Source organism: Eublepharis macularius, chromosome 16, assembly GCF_028583425.1.
Source record: "Eublepharis macularius isolate TG4126 chromosome 16, MPM_Emac_v1.0, whole genome shotgun sequence".
NCBI classification, from domain to species: domain Eukaryota; kingdom Metazoa; phylum Chordata; class Lepidosauria; order Squamata; family Eublepharidae; genus Eublepharis; species Eublepharis macularius.
In genome coordinates, this window is record NC_072805.1 from 32,152,964 (window position 1) to 32,171,224 (window position 18,261).

General features: G+C 43.3%; 1 protein-coding gene across 1 annotated transcript in view; it reads right to left on the reverse strand.

Moving 5' to 3' along the window:
• Nucleotides 1–2,358: 2,358 nt before the first annotated feature.
• Nucleotides 2,359–18,261, reverse strand: part of LRP3 (LDL receptor related protein 3) — a 31,877-nt gene continuing 15,974 nt past the window's right edge. The window contains exons 4-7 of the mRNA XM_055000348.1: nt 14,521–14,729; nt 10,376–11,462; nt 8,261–8,393; nt 2,359–6,147 (exon numbers count right to left, since the gene is read on the reverse strand). Coding sequence (XP_054856323.1) covers nt 5,335–6,147; nt 8,261–8,393; nt 10,376–11,462; nt 14,521–14,729 — 2,242 coding nt within the window. The 3' untranslated portion in view covers nt 2,359–5,334. The remainder of the gene's footprint in view (nt 6,148–8,260; nt 8,394–10,375; nt 11,463–14,520; nt 14,730–18,261) is intronic.

Consider the following 18,261-nt stretch of genomic DNA (forward strand, 5'->3'; position numbering starts at 1 on the left):
CCTCCCCCACCTGCAGACTGGAACACCCCTGGGGATATGTTGACTTCTGCGATCTTGATGATGACATGTTTGCCAGATTCTGTTCTGTAAATTGCATTCTCATTTACAAAAAAATCCAAAAAAAACCTCAGGACACTTTCAGCAGTTCTATGGAGACCCAACCAACAGCAGCTGTTCACTGCCTATGCTAATAACAGGCAACTACACAGGTGCAAAAGCAGTGCATAAACTCAAAATACATCCCCCAACACCTCTCATTTTCAAATGAGTAATAATTTTAAGGACCCACTTTGTGATTAAAAACAACTATTACAAAGCTGGAGAAATTGGCATTATCGGCGGACCATATTACAACTTCAGCAGCGCCAATTGTCTTTGCAAGGTTTGTATTACTTATATTATAAAACGTTGATTTAGCACCTCCAGTTCACCCAAATATCCAGTGCGCTTCTGGAACTCTGCATGTGTGTCAGTTTGAGCCAGAAGGACCGGTTTCTTCCAGGGAACAATAGGTCACTGTGCCCAAAGCTTGTTCACTTTGTATATAGTGACCAAAAAAAGGGAGCGGTCTAATGAGTGTGGTACTCCAGGTATACATCGAAACTTTTCGTATTATGGCTGCTCTACGAAAGTCAGACTCCACCCTGTTTAGTACCCAAACCCAGTAACATGTGTAACCTTGACCGAGTTCATTTCCGTTTCAGAACAGCAGTTTAAAAGTTCAGCATTTAATAGGACACTACCTTCTTACAGTTGGGGTTGCAAGCACAGCTTGTTTTCCCCCCTTCATCTACATGAGGAAACATAAAAGTCAACCCAGGAAAAAGTAGTTTACAAATGACGCAGTAATTCTATCTAATCCTGCAACCCTTACTTGCCACCACGGCAGATCCAAAGAAGCAAAAGCCAGCTCTGGATTTCTAGTTCATCGCATTTCTTGATGCCAAACCCAGGTGCTGCATGTTGTTCATTTTTGTCTAGAGTCTGTTCTGCATCCAATAGAACAGGGTTGGATCCAACCCGCCTTTTCACTCATTTCCCCCCCCCCCACAGCTCCCATCCCATGTGGCTTCTGTCCATTCAGGTCCCATGATGCTCCCCAGCATAGACTTCTTAAAATGGGTAGCAGTGTTTGTCTGTAGCAGTAGAGAAGAGCAAGAGTCCAGTAACACCTATAAGTCTTAACAAAATTTGTGGTAGGGTAGGAAGAAGTGAGCTGGGACTCATGAAAGCTCATATTCTACCACAAATTTTTGTTAGTCTTGTAGGTGCTAATAAACTTCTTGATCAATATTTGCACCAGTGAAAAAGCTGGTTGGATCCAACCCACATTTCCTGTATTTGTGGCACACTTATCACCAAGGTTGTATGTATTCACTGGCGAGGAGGAGGGGCTTCAAGTCCCCACCCTCACCTAGCAGATTATTCAAAATAAGTACATGCGAACTGGAATATCTTATAGAGGCCACAGAAATCTCCTTGGCTTGGCTCAAATTTAGACTAATGTGATGCAGGAATTCAATTCTGCTGGACCCATTATATTCAGCACCGTCTCTTAAGAGAAGGATCTTCCAACTCTAGTCTACCAACCTATCTCTACCTGTATTACACACCAACCCTCCTCTTCATCACACCAAGCAATAGTTTACTCATGAGAAAGGGGGGAGGGAATGCAGTGAAATAATAAAGAAAAAGCAGACCAGAATCTCTTATTCATAGGCCTGCACTCTTCAGAACTGACCTGCAAGTCTGGGGTGGATTGGCCCTGCCCCTATACAGGAAGTGTTGGATTTAGCAGTTCTAAAACGGGAAATTTTCTTCAAATGTTGAAAACAAACAGGGCTGGAGCCAGGAATATTAGAGCTTTTCCGGTTCTGCCCTTTTTATGGTTGGTATCTTATCATGCATACAAACGCCCACCTGCTTTACATGCTCAGCCATCAAAGCGCGGTCCGGAGTTTGGGGCTGCTACGTATTGCTCAGCAACATGCCGGCTCTTGGCGCTAGCCTTCTCCTCACCTGCTTATACTTACCTGATGTTTTTTTTAAAAACATCACATGCATTTTGAGTAAAGGATGTGGGGCTTGATTTGATTGTGTTTCGCAAGTTGTTTTTGCTTGGCTAAAATAAATGCCAAGAAAAAAAAAAACGTGCACCACATAGCAGTTTTGAGCATTTGAAAAATGTTGCCTTAACAGCATGTAAGGGTGTATACTGGTGGAGCAGCAGGGGAGCTTTGTTGTATGCATCCACAATGATGAACGAATGCCATTAAGGCAATTTCCTTAAAAACACTCAAGAATAAAACAAGGAGATACCCTCCGGAAGATTCCCAACTCAAAAAGGAAAAAAACAACTTTGTGTTAAATTTTATTACTTTCTGCTTTGACCTTTTACAGAAAGACTTGTTGACACCTTTTAATTTCCTTGGTTAATTGTAGGGAAACTGATGATATCACTACAGTTTACAATAAAAAGTATATTGCTGATACAGCACATTCCAATTTATACCAGCCCTGCAGAGCTCAGTCAGCTACTTAGCGCATCTGGAAACTCCTCCAAACCCATTTCCGTTCTCATTAATTTTGATTCAAGAGAAGTTGCTTAAAGAAATGTCTTATTTGCAGACACACGGAACTGTTCTTGGTATTATCTGATCATTCATTACTGCCCTTTACTTCCTTTACCCTGGAAAGGTATTGGGATGTTAAGAGAGCTTTGGGTTACATTGATAAAGCAATTGGCAATCTGGGAAGCAACTGTTAACTGTTTACATTGGCTGCAATCCAGTGCACAGTCAGATATGCACAAGTCCCTTTGATTTTAATGAGTCTTCCGCTCAGATAACAGTGTGGTGCAACATGGCCACAGAAAATACACAATCAATGAGCTGAAAGGGAAAATTACAGAGAATGATGAAGAAGACTGTAATGAAGGGTCACGGTGCTCGTGCAACCCATTCACAGATATCTGGAGAGGTATAGCAGCCATGCTCCCCTCCCAGGTTGGATCCGGTCCTGGCGAGGGCGACTTCCCATGTCAATATCACTCTCCCAAAAGCTGGTGGTGTTGCTGTGGGAAGTCGCCCAAAGGTGTTGCTTTCAACAGATGTTACTGAAGCAGCGCGGGTATCCCACTTGGGTGAGGGAGACAAGAGGCAACACCAGCAGCAGCAAAGGAGGATCCATGAACAGGCAACTAAATCGTGCGTTTTTAAATGGATGTCTCAGACTAGCACAACTTTATTCACTGTCAATTGCTTGTGTTGCAGTCCAGTGCAGCTGAGCCAAAAGCTTTCTTTAAAAAAATATATTAAAAGATAAAAAGGCACCAGCATACAGTTCTTAGGGCCTACACAATGGCAGCCTTCAGGATAAGGATGGTTACTTTCAACGGAGAAACCATCATACAAAAAAAATTGTGCACCGACTATTCTAAGACACTAACATTCGGGCTGCAGCTCAGCTGTGCTCCAATGGTTTTCAAACTTTCTGCCTCCAAGGTAACACCTTTCTACACCCACTTTTCTGCCAAGGAACCACTGAGTCTGTCCCATGGAGCCTCCGTACACTCCAGAGGATTTTGTGTCAGACTCTCTAGGATGCAGTACCACTTCACAAGGGTCACAAGTGGGACCTCAGAAGTCACATTAGAATAGACCAAATCTCCTTTATATACTGCCAAGGTCAGCTGCGGCAGACAAACTTTTGGGAAAGCTTCTGTACTGCTATTGATCTCCTCAGTGAAGAACTCTGGATACGTATCTGATGGATCTCAGAGGTTTCCCCAGAACAGTTTGAAAATCAACCTGGCAACCTGCTTATTAAAGATAAAGCACTTACTAATCTATGCTAAATCTTATGGGAATCACGTGCGCTCTGAACACTGCTGCTTCCTGTGCCAGCGCTGGGAAGGTCCTTGGCAGTAGGGGGCGGGGAGGAGGGGCTGTGAAATGCACAGCCATGAAAAATTGATATGACAACATAAGCCAATGTAAAACCACCAATGAACAGAGCAGCTTTGCTGCAATCCTACTAAAATTAAAACTTGGCTTCTTTGCTACAAGGGTGGCAGAACGACCAGAAAATGCAATTATTTTTCTGTTTGCAGGATACCAAGAACCTTTGGCCATTACTGGCACTTCTTGATATCTACAGCCATTACTGTGAAAGGGGAAAGCAGAGGGGAGCGTGGAGCCTTTTTTTGTTTAAGTAATGAAAGGAAGTGATGCTGTATGGCCTTGGTTTTCTGTTATAACAATTTACCCGGGGGCAATGTAAACACAGCTTTAATTTAAACAAATATTTTAAATTGGCAATAATTGGATATTTCCAGTTGAGCAGTCACAGTAATAATTACTTGTGTCTGGTGCCGGTTTGCCTGCCAGCTGAATCCCCTCAAGCACATGAATGCAAAGCTGAAAAGCTTCCTGTTGGATCACCAAGTGCGAAGGGAAGGGGACTTCACAAAACAGAACAAAACGAAAGGATTTAGGGCAGTGTCGTATCATAAAGGCAGATCCTTTCTCGGGGTGCAAGCTGCTTTCCCATCCACGGATCACGGGACCAGGGAGTCAGACTCTTTGTTCAGCTTCCCAGGGTGGCTAGATGCAAAGCAGAGGATGTTCTGCTGCTTCTCGTGGATGTAACCTCCCCTGGGTCCCCTCTCTCCCTGGTAACCACGCATCAGTTGTGAAGAAGGGGCACCAGAGAGGCATCCTGGTCAATGTAATTATAGTCACTGGAAGCGTCGTGGCTGATGCAAACACGAAACATGAGAACAGGCAGCCACTTGCCTCCCCCGCAGGGAGCTTTCCTGCATAACTAGTCCCTTCACCTGCTTTCCCTGTACCCATATACACATATATCTGTCAACTGAGGATAACACTTCATGCACCTGACAGAGTGGAATCCAGTCCGCGAAAAGTTTTGTCACAATAAAACGGTTGCCTTTTAAGGTGTCATGGGAAGTTATCTTTTTTTATGACATTGGCTCAGCAGCTAGAGATCTCTCTGGGATTATACCAAGGGAACATTTTAAGACAGTGAGAGATTTCGGATTGTGAGCCCTTTCAGAAAGAACAACTGTGTCTTTTACGTAAAATACGTTTTAAAATGAAACAATTTTTAAAAGGCAAAACAATGTGATGCGAAATGCACTCGTCAGCCGCAGGTGCTTATCCTATTTAACCTTGCTATGTATTTTCAGCTCCCCTGAGGTTTAATGAGCTGTAAGAGACAGCAAAAGAGGTGGATTCTGTTGGTTATGAATGGTGTGTGCCACAACACAATAGAAAATGTCACAAGGGCCTGTCAGAGACCAACACAATCCCATTAGCAAACCAGTAAAGACTCATCATCGCTGGGGCTGATTTCTGAGAGAGGGGGAGGGGATTCTAGTATTGGCACTTCCATGGAATGGCAACAAGCTGGGTGAATGCCCAACGGTTCTTCGCGATATGAATGTGGACAGTAGCATTGGCCTTCCACCTGGATGGGAACATTCATCGGGCTGTCAGAGTACACAGTGTCCCACTTTTTAAAGGGCAGCCGACATGGCTCTTCAGTCAGCAAATTACTCCTGTTTGAAATTCGGTTCTCGGCCATTGTCATTCTGGGCACTGACCCCTCGTGAGGGTGTATTTCCATAACCCTTTCTGACAAAGGGTCTCTAAACGTTTTTCCTGAATCAACCTTGCTGGTTTGTCTTGCCTCGCCACTGGAGGCGTCATCAGCACCCAAAGGCTTGTCACTGTTCTCTGACTCTGCCAAGGCAGCTGTGCAGGCATCTGACAAAACGTCCAAGGGCGACGACTCCGTAGCTTCTGTCCCTGATGGCAGGTTGCTGCTTTCAGGTTCTGGGAGTTCCCGATTCGGGCTGCAGGTCTCTGTTTCAATGTCAGCTCCTTCGGGAGAAGGTGGGAGAGACTGTGCGGGCGCTCCATCCGTGCGGTGGATGATTCCATCCCCCAGCACTGTCTGCGAGGTGTGGGCGGGGTTTAAAAGCGGGATCTGGCCTCTCGCTCGTGGCCTGTGAAAGAATCTGTTCCACAGTCTGCCCAAGCGCCGGCGGGAGGAGTTACGTCTTGAAGAGTGGCGCCTCATCTGCCTCCTCATTGCTGTTCGGATGTTCTGCAGAACAGAGGCCTGTAAAGAGAAATACAGTGGATTTTTAATCCCCAATTGTGGCTTTCTTTGAAAGATATTTGCAGGCATCCCGACCGATGCCTTTGGTTGCATGCCATCTTGAAAACCTAATTGCCAGAGCTTATTTTCAGGGCCTAACGGAGTTATTGCACTATGTTTTATATCAACCATCCATTATTTCCTTTACAGTAACTGTCATACAATATATGACAAGTATCTGAGGAAGTGAGCTCTGACTTCAGAAAGCTTATGATGAAATACATTTTGTTAATCTTTAAGATGCTACTAGATTCCTGTATAATTTTGCTGCAATGAACTAACATGGCTAAACTACTGGGATTACTGTCTTGCAATTTTATACTTCTTCTTGTTTTCACTTAACACTACAAGGATTTCAAGTTTGTAATGTTTTAATGGAAAATAAAAGCCAAACTGAAACAAACAGTAACACCCTGTCCTATAGACTCCACAAAATGAAGATGTGAAGGAAGGCATGCTTGGAAATCAACCCAATGAGACAACTCAGCTCACACCAAAGTACTCTTTTCCAGTGCGCTCTCTCTCTCTCTCTCTCTCTCTCTCTCTCTCACACACACACACACACACACACACACACACAATCTCCTGGTCTCATAAATTCATGGATTATCATGAATAGAGTGCTGTAAGCCACCAGTCCCATCAGTTTCAGAATCATCACCAAATGCTGCCTGCAGTGTCAAAAACTGAAGCTCAAAAAAAAAAAAAAGCTGAAGGCTAAAAAAATGACTATTCAAAAACACGGAGCGTCAGCGGTAATAGGATCATGTCACAGAGCTGGTTATATTTAGCAGCACTGGGACAAAAAAACCCTGCAAGCCGATCATTCAAAAAAAGTGTATTTATAATAATATTCTTGAGAGGAAAACGTTTTAGCAGTCTGTGTGATGTCTGAAAAAAATATATCTGCTTTCTGTTATCACTGTCTTTTCCCACTCAATTCTTCAAAAACTTGGATGAAGGTGGGAAAGTGGAAGCAGCAGCATTTGGCTCCTAAGGTCTCTGTGGAGATTCGGGAGAATTGCAGCCACTTTATTTCTTTCTCAAAACAAGGATTTTATCAGTGCATGGCCACATGTTCTGACTAAGGCTTTAAGAGCATAAACGCAAACCAACCCCAAATTGCTGTTTTCAACCCCAAAGCTGCTGGTCTATCCCCAACCCATCTCAAGTTTAGAGGAGGTGAATGCTAGGATATCTGAAAGCTCTCGCAACCTGTACAAATGATGGTGGTGTAACATGCAATCAAACTAGCTTCACTTTTTACCAACAGAAAGGTCCAACCCACTTCCTTTCAGCAAGAGTAAAGTGGGAGGTGGGAATGATGCATCCTTAGCTCTCACATAAAACGGTTTCCATAGCACCTGTCCACTGAACTCGCAGCTCCCATTCAGAGTATCTACTTACAAAAAAAAATAACCTTTCCCCTAAAAATGAAAAACTGTGTTTCAGCAGCGCAGAGGTCATAATTTTCAAAATGCATACCTCGGAGAAACAGTGAAATCATAAGCAGAGTTACTCCAGTCTAAGCCCGTTTACTTCAATGGCCTTAGACTGGAGTAATTTTGCTTAGGATTTCACTGTAAACTATGTGAAGCTACCCTGGAGTAAGTAGTATGAAATCTTGATTGCAGCATCGTAAGTTACGTTTCAGTTCCAAAGGGTCCAATCAGACACACTGGTTTCCACAGTTGCCTGCATTTTTTCAGACTTAATTATCAGGTTCATGGAGGCTCCAATTCAGATAGGGACCCTGGGGTTGGAGTTTGAATCTTGCTCCTCAAAACTCTCTCTGTCTCTACTATCAGTTTCCCCAATGGGGTAAAAACAGCAGTTCACTGGGGTCATTTCAGGTTGGAAAAACGGTAGAGGGGGCTCAAAATCCCCCCATCCCCTCTTGCTGTGGTCCCCATCTGAAGCAACCCCACACGCATGCAATAATGACATCTGAAAAAATGCCGGGAGTGGCAGAAACGTGCATGGTTAGATCCTGTCAGTATGAAAAAAGCGTTTTCAGAGTCAGAGTCTACTTATGTTGCAATGCACATGTAGATAAATATATGGCTTCTTTTACTTGTGATGCGTTGTAAACGGGGAAGTCTTCCACTGGTGGAATAAGTCCCTGTGCAATCAGTTGCCCATAGGAAGGGGGAGCTTCGCGTCTCACAAACTCTGCTTCTAGGCGTGTCATCTGAGTTTCAAATGCCCTGGAACAACAACAGAAGACACAGGAGGGGAGAGGGGAAAAGAAACAATATAAGATTGACACGTATCACCCTGAAAATGGGTTTCTCTGTCTCTTTTTTCTATCTGCTTAACAACAAAACTGCATTGCTAGTGTTTATTTTACAGAAGCAATTATCTTGCTTTGGGCATTCTGGCTGATTCACATGGTAGAAAAAAGCAAGATCGTTGTAGCTGCACAACCAAAACGAGCAACTGCTGCTTAGACTTTACTTGGGACCGCTTTCCAGTTCAGCATCAAAGCACTAAAAACAATAAGTCTGGCCAATCTCTCGGGAGGAAATCAAGTCATCAGTTTCTTGGCTAGAATGCTCAGTATGACAATTTGAAAACTGCGGCCTGATTGTACTATACTTGAAAAACAACAGAGCAAGGTCAAGAAATATTTAGGAATTATAAATAAGTAAACAGTGGGAACGGCCATTTCTTATAGATAACTCTCACATGAATGGGGGGTTGAAGGTACCGGATACCAGAGGTAACAAAGCAAAAAAAGAGGAGGGAAAAGTTCTGAATAGTATGTGAATAAATATTATTAATCACGGGGAGTGACTCAAAAAATAAAATGAACAGAAACGATACCAAGATTATAATGAGCATATATACATATATGTTGACATCAAGATGGGTAGCCATACTAGTCTGTCTGTAGTAGTGGAAAAGAGCCAGACTAACAAAAGACTAACAAAATAAGACTAACAAAATTTGTAGTAGGGTATGAGATTCCATGAGTCACAACTCACTTCTTCAGATATGGAGCTGTGACATTCATTAAACAAAGAACCGTATAGACAGAAGAAGAGCTGTGCAGTCCCATAAGCAAACAATTAGCTATGAAGTCCAACAAGCAAACAACATGATGGTCTGCCAGCTAAATGGGTTTCATTTCATAACTTTTTTCAGAACTGTTTGCCTTTGCAGCCTGGCCTTGTGATAACGAAGTGGTAGGCTAACTGTGAAATGAACACAGAAAGAATCCAAAAGTGCCAGAGTTTTACATCATACAGGAAATCAAGACAAAATGAAAATCTGCAGCAAATAAAACATTCACTTATTAATTATTAATTATGATAAAAATGATGAGTAATCACTCCTGGTGATTAATAATATTCTCACACTATTCAGGGCTTTTTTTCTTTTGTTACCTCTGGTACCTGTACCTTCTGCCCTTGGTTTTTCAGAGGTGTTCTCCCCTCCTGATTTTTGGGGTTATATTGAATCAGACCGAGGTCAATACTGTCTACTCTGAATCGCAGCGGCTCTCTGGACTCTCAGGCTGAGGTCATTTACATCAGCTATGGCCCGATCCTCTAAACTGGAGGTGCTGGGGACTGAACCTAGGACCTTCTTCGTTCAAAGCAGATGTTCTACCACTGAGCCACAGCCCCTCCTGAAACTCTCAAGAAACAAGACATTCCCAGGCACCGACCAGACCCACTTGGATCTCCAACATTATTCTCGCACCAAAAGAAAACAAAAAGCCCTGTTTAAGAAGTTAAATATAGCAGAACCTTAACAACGACTAATAAAATTTATTCCAGAGTAAGCTTACACTGCATCTGACAAAGTAAGCTCCAACTCATGTAAAGTTCCATTGGAATAAATTTTGGGTGCAATAGCAACTTAAAGAACAACTAGATTTCCAAGGTATGAGTCTTTGAGAGCCAAAGCTTCCTGACGAAGGGAGCTGTGAATCTCAAAAGCTCATACCTTGGAAATCTAGTTTGTCTTTAAGATGCTGTTGGGCCTGAATCTTGCTCTTCAACTGTGGGCCAACACAGCTACCCAGCTGAAACTATCTTCATGGAATAAGTTCTGTTAGTCTTTAAGGAGCCACTGAACATCTGCTTTATTTTGCTACAACAGACTAGCATGGCTCTCTCTCTCTCTCTCTGGAAGTGTTATTTATTTAAACAGCGAATACACCCTTTGACCTTCTCTTCACCTGTATTCCCTGGTTCGCAGCGAGTAGAGTTTAAAGGCACATCCCAAGGCGATCACTAAGAGCAACCCACAGACAAGGCTCCCTATCAAAGCTGCTGTGATGACCTTCCTCGGCACAATCACAAGGCAGTTGTGCTCGTCGCTCCCATCCTGGCAATCCTCTTGGCCGTCACAGCGCCATGTTTCGAAGATGCACAGGTTGGTGCCGCAATGAAAGTTGCCTGGCTGGCAAGTGAAGCAGTTTTTCTCGTCTGAGCCATCGGGACAGTTCTTTTGGTTATTACAGCGATCGAGCAATGAATAACACAGCCCACTGTTTCCCTCACATGGGTATTCGTTCTTCTGACAGGCAGGGCAATTCTCTTCATCTTTGCCATTGGGGCAATGCCACCAGCCGTCACAATGCTGCTTATCAGTATAGCACTCCTCGTCATTGCCGCAGGGATGCTCCCAAGGCAGGCAGTAGCCTTTCACCTGATAAGTTGCGTTGAAACCATGACCAATGCTCTTTGACCGAGCGTGGTACGCTATAGTCAGCTGCCCCTTGGAGGACTCCAGGCTCACAGAGTGTCTGTTGTTGTGATATGAAAGAGTCTGCATGAGTTTCTCGCCTCTCTCCCCCAGCCCATCGTATACCTTCACATAATCGTTGTACCCAAGTTGCAAATCAAGCTGAAGGAGAACGTGGCGATTATCTTGGGTGTCCACATACCAGGTGCAGCGGAGATCGGCCCGGCTATGATCTGAGCGGAACAAGTCCGGGGAAGCGAAAGACCCATAAAAGTTGCCAAGTCTTTTGCCACATGAAAGATCGGGGCAGTTTTCTTCATCGGAACCATCGCTGCAGTCTTTGACCGTGTTACATTTCAGTTCGTTTAACAAGCACTTGGTGGAATGGGCAACGCTACACTGGAATGTTCCCGACGGACAAATGCTAGACTGGGGCTCAGTTGGGGGAAGGGTACAGTTTTTCTCATCTGAATTATCACCACATTCATCCATTGAATTGCACTTCCAAGAGCTGGGGATGCATTTGCCATTTAGACAACGGAATTCATCAGATTGGCAATTGGTCTGGCCAACTTTTCCTGTGAAGTGAGAAGGAAACGTTAGAAACTCTGGGGAGCACTAATTGCTCTACACTAAACCCAACGTAAAACACAGTCCTACTTGGAAATGTTGGTCTTTCCAATCTTTGGAACAGCAAGCCTGCAGCACTGGAAATTCACTCTCGCCAAACTCTCGCTTCTTCTGCCAACAGACTGACTTGCTCCAGGTGAGCTCTCCAACCCACACACCTGCACTTTCGGTTCCCCAGTTCCCCAAAGAACTCTGCTCAGAAGGACTCAGCCTCTGTAAATAAAACTGATCCACCATTCTGGAAGACAATGATCTGACAGAAGTCAATTATGAGGCTGCAAAGGGCGGTTTGGCTGACCCCCAAGAGTGCATCTGCTGGAAAAATGCTCTGCCCACACTGTTTGCAACAAGAAAAGGTAGGACATTGGCCCAGATTCAGGCCCTCTCTCAGTGCTCTCATGTCTGGCTTTCTGCCCTAACGCAACAAATGACACAGGCACTCTGCCTGTATACTCAGTACAAATCTTCAATACACTGAAAGAAGACCTAAATGTAATTCCGTTACCTGGAGCAGAGGGTCAGGGAGGAGAATGGGACAATTTCATTCTGATCCTGCCACCACAAGCATAAAGTCACAAATGCTTCAAGGACAGAGCACAGAGTTTTCAGGTAGGTTCAAACCCCTATCAATATTGTGTTCAAAGGCAAAACCATTGAAAATAAATGGATCTGGGGGGAACCGAAAAAGGTACTTTAGGTGATAAAATACATGGTCCTAAAAAGGAGCATGGGAGGAATGGATTATAATAAACGGGGTGACTCAAGCAATTTTCATGCAAGAAAGGGAGGGGTTAAATTTAAAACAATCCAGAAATTGAAAGCAAACATCCGACTTTCGGCAGCTAGCTATTTTGAGAATTTTGAGATTCTCTCTGAAAAGGCAAAACAAATCCCCATATTCCCCTTCCTCTTTCTGCCCCCAAATAAAGTGAAAAAAATATTATCTTGACAAAAGTATGGCTTTTTTTTTAATAAACAAAGGAGCTGCCTATAAAAAAACAATCCAATAACAAGAGAAATCCTATCCTCTGCCACGGATAGATCATCGCAGTGATATCATCCACTTTAAGGGCTTCCGCTACAGTACAGATTTCTTGGCAGCCAATCAGAATCATGACTCCAAGCATTAGAAACCATGTGAGACTGAAGACATGTGACCAGGTTTCCATTTAGAGCTGGGGGCACCCACAAAGAGCACCCCCAGAGTGTTCTAAGTCTCCCTAATTTTTAGCAGGAATAGCCGGTAGTAAGCAGAGGAAACAGAAGAGTTGGAGAACATTTTGCATGTACACATTTCCCTGGCATTTATTGCTTGTTGCGACAAGCACAGAGCACACTTGCGTACAGCAAGTGCCAATTATTTGGACTGACTTGAAATTTCCATCATGACTGACATCAGCCTCAATGGAAATTTCAAGCCAGTCCACATGATTGGCAAAGCTCATGGTGGCTGCTTTTCCTCTAGCCTGGGGCTTCACCTCGCTTGCCACAACTGGCTGTCCAATGCCTTTGCCACAAACTGCAGCTGCCAAGTTTGAATGGTCATAGAAACTCACAAATGGTTTAGCCCAGCGTGCAGATTGGCAGTTTCTGTTCAATCAGTCAAATTAACAATTTGCAAAGAGCAGTGAGTGTCATCAAGGACAAGGGGGAGGAGGGGGACACATTCAGCTGTCACCATCCGAGCAGTCAATCAAAGCAGCCCCATGCTATATTGAATGTCATACTCAAGTTGTGACTTCCTTAAGCCCTTGTCAGTCCCTAGCAGGTAGATCCCTCAAGCCCATCTGTAGTGAACACACATTGGTTCCATAAGAAGTAGCTTTACTAGAATTTATACAGTTCAGGTCTGCACTCCATCACCGAGTTTGACAGAAGTGGCAATTCAAATCAAGCAATCTCTGTTATACTGCATTTTCCCGCACTTCAAACAGTTTTGGCGCGCAACCTTACACAGGTTCTGTGAGAATCAACTTAGTTATGACTATGAATCAGATAGACAACAACTTATTCCCAACATTTGGGGTTAGTAGCTGAAGTTAGCATTTATACACTTCAAGGTTACAGCTAGCCGAGACTCACATATTTCTCTAAGATAAGTGAGAGGCCCTTGCTTGGGCCTCTTTAGTAACACCTGCACTACAGTTATGCAGGAAGAGAGAGAGAGAGAGCATATTAATTAATACACATTAATAAAGTAGCATGACTTCAGCATAATGTCAGCAGTAGTAAGCAATAAATGTCAGCAACGCAATCATGGCATGTATGTAGACAGACAGACATGACAGCTCTGCACCTTTAACGGCAGGTCTGTCCTACCCATATATAAAAGCGCACGGAGAGGGGGAAGGAGCTGCAATTTAAAAGGCAAGTGGGGCTCAGGGACAGCAGATGTTTCATTTGCTTCACAGTTGTGGCATTACCTGCACCCTTCAACCAGGCACTTTCTTCCTGCTGAGCTCACTTATGGTATTGGGCTCTGGCTATAATAATGCTGCCTGCAGGGACAGATTATGGGAGGAAAGCCATGGAGAGGATTCATCTTCCTCCACACACACCCCACTCTGACCCACTGAAACCCAACCCTCCTGCAACCATGTTTAAAATACATGAGTTCGTTACCATCACCTATAGTTTAGCACAATAAAAAGTGCATTCCACTTGGAGCAGAAGAGGTGCGTTTGAATCCCTGTTTGGCAATGAAGCTTGTTTATTACTTTCACTTACAACCTGCCTGTCCATCCGGGGTACACAGAGTTCTTAGGCCATCTTCCATCTGGGCATTGGCCAGACCCACACCTGCCAGCTTCAGCTAAGACACAACATTGTGTACCTTCAAACTGTGCCCCGGAACAAGTCATTCTCTTTCAGCTTAACCTATCACAAAGAAAATGACATCAATACCCCCAGCCCCATAAATCAATGTGACAAATTAAATGAAGAAATGACATTTGGTAGCCAGAACTGAGTAATCAATAGAGTAATTAAAACTTGACAAACTTTTACCTCGGATGTAAGACAGGCGGAATCCCTGAGCCTGCCCTGAGCTTGATGGATCTGCATGGAAAACTATCCAGACATGATCCCTGGCGGAGATGAAGGAAGGAGGGATGAAGGATCCACACACTCTGTACTCCTCCCGCTTGGAAGATGGGCCGATCATCAGCCAGTCTACTGAACATTTTAGGGAGTCCTCCAAATCAAAGTTCTTAAAACTGCCAAGTGGGAAAAAAGCAGCACAAATGAAGGGAGGTGCACTCTTATTTATCAGAAATATAAAAGGGGAATCACTGATTGCTGAACAATGATACTTGATTGATTGCAGAAAGTAACCACATTTATTAATGCAGGATGCAAATTACTAGTCCTCAAAGGGCAGATTTGATGGAACTTCCTCAATAAAACAGATGCAGGTCAGTTGAGAAACTCTGAACTGGACAAAGTTTTTTTTAATGTAAATCCTACAATGTCAATCTTACAATTTGAGACCTAGGTGGGGGAAGAGTAACATTTTGTAAGATTTCTTTTCATTGACAAGAGACTAACCTAAGTCACACAGAAGCTATCATTTATTCTTAACAGGAAAGCCATCTTTAGTACATTTGCGCTCATTCTCTATAATCAAAAGGCCTTAAAAGCTTATCCTTCGCCTGCAGCCCAGTCAATTAAAATTAGCCTTGCAGATTCATCAAATATACACTTTGGTTAATTAAATCAATTAAGGTTCCTCACTGTTGGCCTTCTGGAAATCAGTAAAAACGTGTGGGGTTTTTTTTCCAGTGGACTTTTAATGAAACCAACAGTTCACGGGTGGGCTTTGATACTGTCTGCAGATAATTTGATTTTGATACATCTTGTTTTGGCAGTGGAAAGTTGGGTGAGATTCTCCTTTTTCAGCCGTCAGGATTGGGTTTGTAGGGTTACTTAATTTAAATCTTATGCATTTTATGATTTTTAGCTGCTTTACAAAGAGTTTGGCTTTTTAATGGGTGTATTGAGCTGTCTCTGCTATTATCCAATTTTGGGGGGGGGGAGTGTTATATTGTTTTAATTTGGTAAGCCACTCTGGGTACCCTTGAGACAGGAGGGTAGAAAAATTAATATCTTCAACAAACAAAGTAAAAATCAAAACCAAGTACAGTCTGGAGCATTAATCAAATGTTTTAGAAATTGACAATCTGGATATCTAACTAGCCTCCCTGCACGATGGGGGCGGCGGGAGAGGGAATTATCAATGCTATCGGTATAGCAACTATATTTCCCAATTAAACAAGAGAAGTTACTGTTGTTTGCTAGTCTCTCTAAGTAAGGGCAGGCTGTGAACGCAGCTGAAACCTTAATTGGCTCATTAAAAATGTTCTGTCTAACTGTTTAGAACAAGAGAGGGAGAAGTTAGAAAACCTTGTTTGTATTCCCAGCTCAGCCACTGGCATGGTGTGTAACCTTACGCCAAGTACAAAGGGCCTGATTGGCAAGCTTGAGGCACTTTTAAAGCTTCTACTGAAGTCCAGAGGAACTGGGGTAAACACAGGCCAGAGCCTCTTTCTGTCAAAGCAGGATAGAACAGAATCCACCAGATAGTTTGTTCAGAGAGGTACCGATGAACAGAATGACAGCTGTGTAAGAGCACTGTAGTATGTACTACAAGCCGTGTTTAAAACTGAGATGGTTTTTCAAACGAAGCTTGCGATATGGTGAGGTGGTGGAGGGGTTCTCCTGTTCCAAAGGGGGAAGGCATCAACCATTCCATGGGATTATGTAAAAATAGTTCCCCCCCCCCATCAATGAATATTTTAACTGTAATCATGTATAGAAAAATTGGGCTTTTCATAAAAAAAAATTATCTGATCTAGATTGTTTTACTGTCTCTGCATTAGAAGTCGTATTTTGTTTAAGACATCCTTGCTTAGGAAGGCAGCTCTGGGAAATAAGGCGGGATTAAGCCAGGAAGTGAGCGCTCATATGTCATACAAAATTATAACCAAGACTAACTGATTCAAACTGCAGTTTAAAGATACTGGTTTGATATACTCTAACAAACCATAGTGAGTGGAATAGCTCACGTTTGGATAATCATAACAACAACATGGTGTAACAGAGACAAACAAACCAGCCAGTCAGTGCGAGCAGGGCTCTACCAGCCAATGGGGGGCATGGGGGGAGAGCTAGGGTTGAAAAACAGGAGACAGTAAAGATTTTTTATAATAGCTAAATTTTGACAGGTAAGCGTTGCAAGCTGGCAATTAGAGAGGTTACCACAATGAGACAGTGTGCTTAAGCGACGGCATCCTGAAACTGGGACGGTCCTGGAATAATTATAACATTTAACAAGAATGTGACACAGTGAAAGGCATGACGAGAAAGGTTAAAAACCACAATCCCACTTCTCTTCGTTCACTGCTTATATTTACCTCAGTTGTGTTGTTTTAAATGAACTTCAGTCTCATTTAGTTTTGAGAAGAAGACCATCAGTTTCCCTCATCCTTCAGTTAACAGTGCAGGCTTGGATAGGGGTTTTTACATCTCAGCAAGAGTTTCCATCTTCTCAAACCTTTACTCCAACTGGAATTCCTCAGTGCTGTGCAGAAGGTGGGAAGGTTCTGTCTATTGTAAATTATCCTACATGGTTTTGTGTTATATCTGAACCAACAAATTATGGTTTGCGCTTCCTCAGAAAACTGAAATTCCAAACTGTAGTTTAATTCAGGCTTGGAATCCTGGTTCGGAAGGGGCAAGTATGAACTATTCAATTGTAACAGCAGCTTGCAGTGAAAACAGAAGCCTCTAAAGAACGTATGATGGGAACAGCAAGCACATGTATCCAAAGAATCACTGGGCTTGTTCAAATAGCAGCAAACTCGGCTTATGTCTTAGGCAGACTTCAACTATTTGTCCTCTCTCCGCCAAATCACAGATTTGGTGCAAACATATCTATATGTTTAACCTCACAAATAAAAGAGAAGATAAACTTCCCTCACACATATGCTTACCTTTATATTTTAACTTTTTAGCATTGCTTTAGCTGTTTCTAGAAAGACTGTATTATTCCTTGTATTTATTACGATGGGTAGCCATGTTAGTCAGTCCATAGCGGTAGAAAAGAGCAAGAGTCCAGTAGCATCTATAAGACTAACAAAATTTGGGGTGGATATGAGCTTTTGTGTGTCACAGCTCATTTCTTCAGATACAGATAAACAGTGAGTCCATCTGCCCTTATATCTTGGTGAGATCAAGACCTAGGATTTTTACTCGATAAAATATGTTAAAAAAAAAAAGACCTAGGCTTCCGGTCTCATTACCAGTGGTGATTTCTCCACACCCTCTACCCCTCTGCCTACCCTACCCTATCCAATCACGCCTGCTATTGTCATTCACTGGCTTTTGTCATTTACCCGCTATTGTCATTTGGTATCTGAAAACACTCCTCTCATGCTCTTTCCTACTTGTATTTATTGACTGTTATCTGCCTTGGGGGATTATTTAAAGACAGGCTATAAATTAACAGCTGATTTTATCCTACGGCACCTGAATCTCCAGTGCAGAGAAAAACAGGTTTTACTTACCATAACTGTTGTTCATCTAGGTCTTCCGTGCAGGCACACATGGGACTGCGCACGCGCAGGCCTGCCGATACCGGAGATTTTAACAGCTAAACACCACCAGGGGGCGCTCCCGCCTCTCAGCGCGCATGCGCGGCCGCTTTCCCGCCGAAACGGACCTTAAGAGGCGGAGCGCCCCTCACATACC